The 4,042-nt window shown below is 30.1% G+C and overlaps 1 protein-coding gene across 3 annotated transcripts in view; it reads right to left on the reverse strand.

Annotated features, from left to right (window-relative positions):
* Positions 1-4,042, reverse strand: part of LOC107495039 (calcineurin B-like protein 1) — a 30,855-nt gene that overhangs the window by 4,817 nt on the left and 21,996 nt on the right. The window contains exons 3-7 of one of the 3 annotated variants that reach the window (XM_052262930.1): positions 3,024-3,106; positions 2,671-2,730; positions 2,149-2,257; positions 2,006-2,058; positions 1,637-1,752 (exon numbers count right to left, since the gene is read on the reverse strand). In XM_052262930.1, the coding sequence (XP_052118890.1) occupies positions 1,672-1,752; positions 2,006-2,058; positions 2,149-2,257; positions 2,671-2,730; positions 3,024-3,106 (386 nt within the window). In that variant the 3' untranslated portion in view covers positions 1,637-1,671. The other 2 variants (XM_016116092.3, XM_016116091.3) reach the window with 2 other exon arrangements.

Raw genomic sequence — 4,042 nt, forward strand, 5'->3', positions numbered from 1 at the left:
GAAAGAAAGGAGAAAAAGAAAGGGGGGAGAACAGGGAGGAGGGGGAGAGAAGGGGTCCTCGTCGCCGCCGCTCCTCGCCCTTATCGTCACCGCTTCGCCCTCGCACCTCGCCCTCCTCGTCGATCTGTTTCTGCTCCTCCTCGTCGCCGCCTGGCCCTCCTCATCGTCATCGGCTTTCGCTCCGCTGCTCCTCACCACCTCGCCGCCTCGCCATGCGCCTCGCCGTCTCTGCTTCTTGCTTCGATCTCTGTTTCTGCTTCGCTTCTTCTGCTTATTGATTTGTTGAATCTGATTTGATTTGTTGAATCATTGTTGGCTTTGTTCTTGTTGAATCTGATTTGATTTTTGAATTGTTGTTGGTTTTGTTGAATCTGATTTTTGTTATTATATTTTTAATTTGTTAATGGAAGAAGTTGCTGTTGTTTGGTGTTCTTAGCGTTGGTATTGGTGGTGGTGTTTGTGTTGTTGGTGATGCTGGTTGTGTTAGTTTTGGTGTTGGTGTTGATGTTGGTGTTCGTGGTGGTGGTGGTGGTGGTGCTGTTGTGGCAGTGGTGGTGGTGGTGGTGGACGAGGTAATTGTGTTGGTAGTGGTGAGGGTATTTCTGTCCAAAAAAATTAAAAGGACGATTTTAATATGAAAAAAACGTTAAAGACGATTTTAAATCGAAAATTAGATGAAGAACGATTTTGATTCTAGCGAAAAACTTTAAAGACCAAAATCATAATTACCCCTTTTTTAAATAATAAATAATAGGTCATTAAGATTAGGTAGGTCATTGTTCTAACAAATGTTTTTAGGTATCAAGACCAAAGCTATAAATATTGATGTATGAATCTATTTTTTCACTCACTTCTAAAACTACTACTTCTTCTTAGTCTATCTTGTCACTCACTTCTAACACTATTCTTTCCTAAATCTCTTATTATTGTTTTTAACATGAAAAGATTGAAGTCATGTGGTATTCTTATTTTTTAAAATAATTTTCATATTTTTTATATGTTAAAATAATATTTTTTTATTGATTATTTGAATGACAATTTCATTTAAATTGTGTATCTTGTCAATTATATTTTATTTAAAATGATTAAAAAATTTAGTTATACACATATTAATATATAATATTTTTATATTTTTATTTAAAAGTGTTATATTTTGTATAAATTAATTATTTTAAATTAAATATAATTAACAAGATACATCATATATATGAAATAGTAGTTCAAGTAATCAATAAAAAAAATATCTTACCAATATTTTTCAAAAATAAGAATATTATGTGACTTCAATCCTTCCATGTTAGAAACAAGAATAAGAGATTTACGAAGAAGGAGTAGTGTTAGAAGCGAGTGAAAAAATAGTCTACAAAAAAAAGAACAGTGCTTGAAGTGAGTGAAATGATAAACTCATGCATCAATATTTATAGCTTTAGTTTTGATACCTAAAAACATTTGTTGAAACAATGACCTACCTAATCTTAATGACCTGTTATTTATTATTTAAAAGAAATATAAATGTATAATATATATTTTTTTAAGAGTTAAATATCAAAGTAGTCTTGAACTTACATTCGAGCCTTAAAGAAATTGTCCTCTGAGACTCATAGTAGCTCTTAAAATAATTTTTATCCATCCTTACCATTGTGGAGGACTTGAAACGACGTCGTTTTGTATTTAGTAAAAAAAAAAACCAATCACCTCATCTGCTAGCGTCATTTCAGATTCACAGAGAAGCGGATTCAACATTTGCTTGACCTGTTAGAAATAACGCAAAAGAACAATGAAGCTAGGATCACTAAAATTAATCGGACGTAAGCAGAGACGTAGATGAACACTACAACAAATCATATTTTAGTGGCGAATATCACTTATTAAGTGTTCGTAGAGCAGACTTCTGTAGGGCTAGTTGTTTTTTGATATCATGAAAAACAGAGTGAAAATATAATATCATGAAAAACAGTGAAAATCTAAGTAAATTGACACATAATAGGATTGCGTTATGTGCTACCTCTTGGCGTTCTACAAAGCCTGTGCTGTCCAAATCATAGAGCCTAAATGAAACTGCAAGAGAATGCAAAACCTAACATATGAGTTTCACAATCGAAATCTACTTTATTCCGAAAAGGGGTTAGGATTCAATCTTCAACTTACAATCAATCTTGTCTTCCAGTGGTGCATTTGGGTGGAAGACATTGACAGATCGAACAAAGTCATCAAACTCAATTACTCCCTTCCTCTTAACATCAAATAGATCAAAGATCTGCATGTAGTAAAATTCTAATGTCAAAAGGACATTCAGTTAACTGAAATGACTAATGCTTGGAGATAACATGACAAACAATGAAATTTATTACTAAGTAGCAACTAGGGAAGACTCAAAAAACACTGATTTCTATATGAAAATTTAAATATGGAGATGCATGTGCCTTTATATCTAAAAGAATACTGACCTCTAACTAAATGTGTCATCATGAGCATTTATGTTTCAGGTTATTAAAGGGATTAAGAAATTGAGTTTCTTCCGAAAGTATATGGCGATAGAACAATGTCTTTAGTAACCTATTTGCATTGCAAATCATCGATTTAACAAATTACATTTGTGATGCTAGATACGCATTCACTCATGCATGCAAGAAACCTTAAAAATGAAGGCCTTATTCGTATGTATAGTACCCGATTGGCAAAGAGATTCTCCTTTCTCCTATTCTTGAAGATTGCCAATTGAAATTCTTCCTGCAAAGAAAGAACACTGTAATCAAAGAACAGACTATGAAATGAATGTGAAGAACAAATAGAAATAAAAAATATTGGTAATTGTATAAGCAATTCATCATGATACTGTGTGACAGATTCTATTTAAGAAAATGAAAAAGACAAAAAACAATATAGTATATTGTTGATCATTCATATCAAAGAAATAAAAAAAGCACACCAAATATCTCATAATAAAATGAACATCACAAAATAGATGCCATAAATACAATTATGTTTGAGACTAGGAGGAAAACGCATTTGCTATATGGTACCTTGCTTATTAGATCATCATCAACAACCGAACTGCTTATGCTCTTAAATAGCTCAAAAAGTGCTTCAACCTCACTGACAGTGACTGCGAAACCAAAATTTGCTGTAAGTTTAAACTACTAAACTGGCAAGAAGGCTTGAGAAATAGAGATAGAGCCAATTCCATAACAAATATAAAACAAGATGATTCTGTTTTTCAATAACTAATAGACCAGAACACCGGTAAAGCATATGAACCAACCAATTGGAATTGAAATTTGGAGAGGGAAAAAATTTAAAGGAAAAATAAGGAAGAAAACTATAACTAAGTCAGCAATATTTTTGAGTACATGTTGAGCACACAGGAAAGACTCTCATTTTTTTATTTATTATTTATCTTGTAATAAGCTCTATTCCTATGATGTTGAGTTGTTTTTTTTAAATGATAATATATATGAACAAAGTCTAAAACTAATGGATATATTAAAGTATTTGTAATATATTTAGGGGTATGTCTAAAACGAGCACAACCATTATGTGCTTATTGGATACGCTACATTTATATAGACCATTAGATTTGATTAGATGAAAATCAAAGGCTAATATGAAAGAAGAGCATTGATGAACTCTAATAAATACAGAATATCCTAGTACATAAATAAATATTTTAAATGACAATACTTTAAATGGTAACAGAATCTCTTATTCTTAAATAATTAAATATAAAATATATAAATATAAAAATATGAATATTCTTTATTCAATAAGATTAATTATTGTGCAAGAAATTTTTATAATATTAAAAAATCATATTAAAATAAAATTTTAAACTGTAACATAAAAATATAAAATAATTAAAATTTTATTTTAGATTACTTGATAAATAATTGGATTATTATATTCAAAATTTATTAACTAACTACTTTTGTTAAAGATATTATTATATAATATAATTTTTTTATCAAAATATTTTAAAAATATAATTTATTCAAAATATTATATATAATACATGAAAATGTTAACTTTTTTATTTTTTTTGAAT

Source organism: Arachis duranensis, chromosome 6, assembly GCF_000817695.3.
Source record: "Arachis duranensis cultivar V14167 chromosome 6, aradu.V14167.gnm2.J7QH, whole genome shotgun sequence".
NCBI lineage: Eukaryota > Viridiplantae > Streptophyta > Magnoliopsida > Fabales > Fabaceae > Arachis > Arachis duranensis.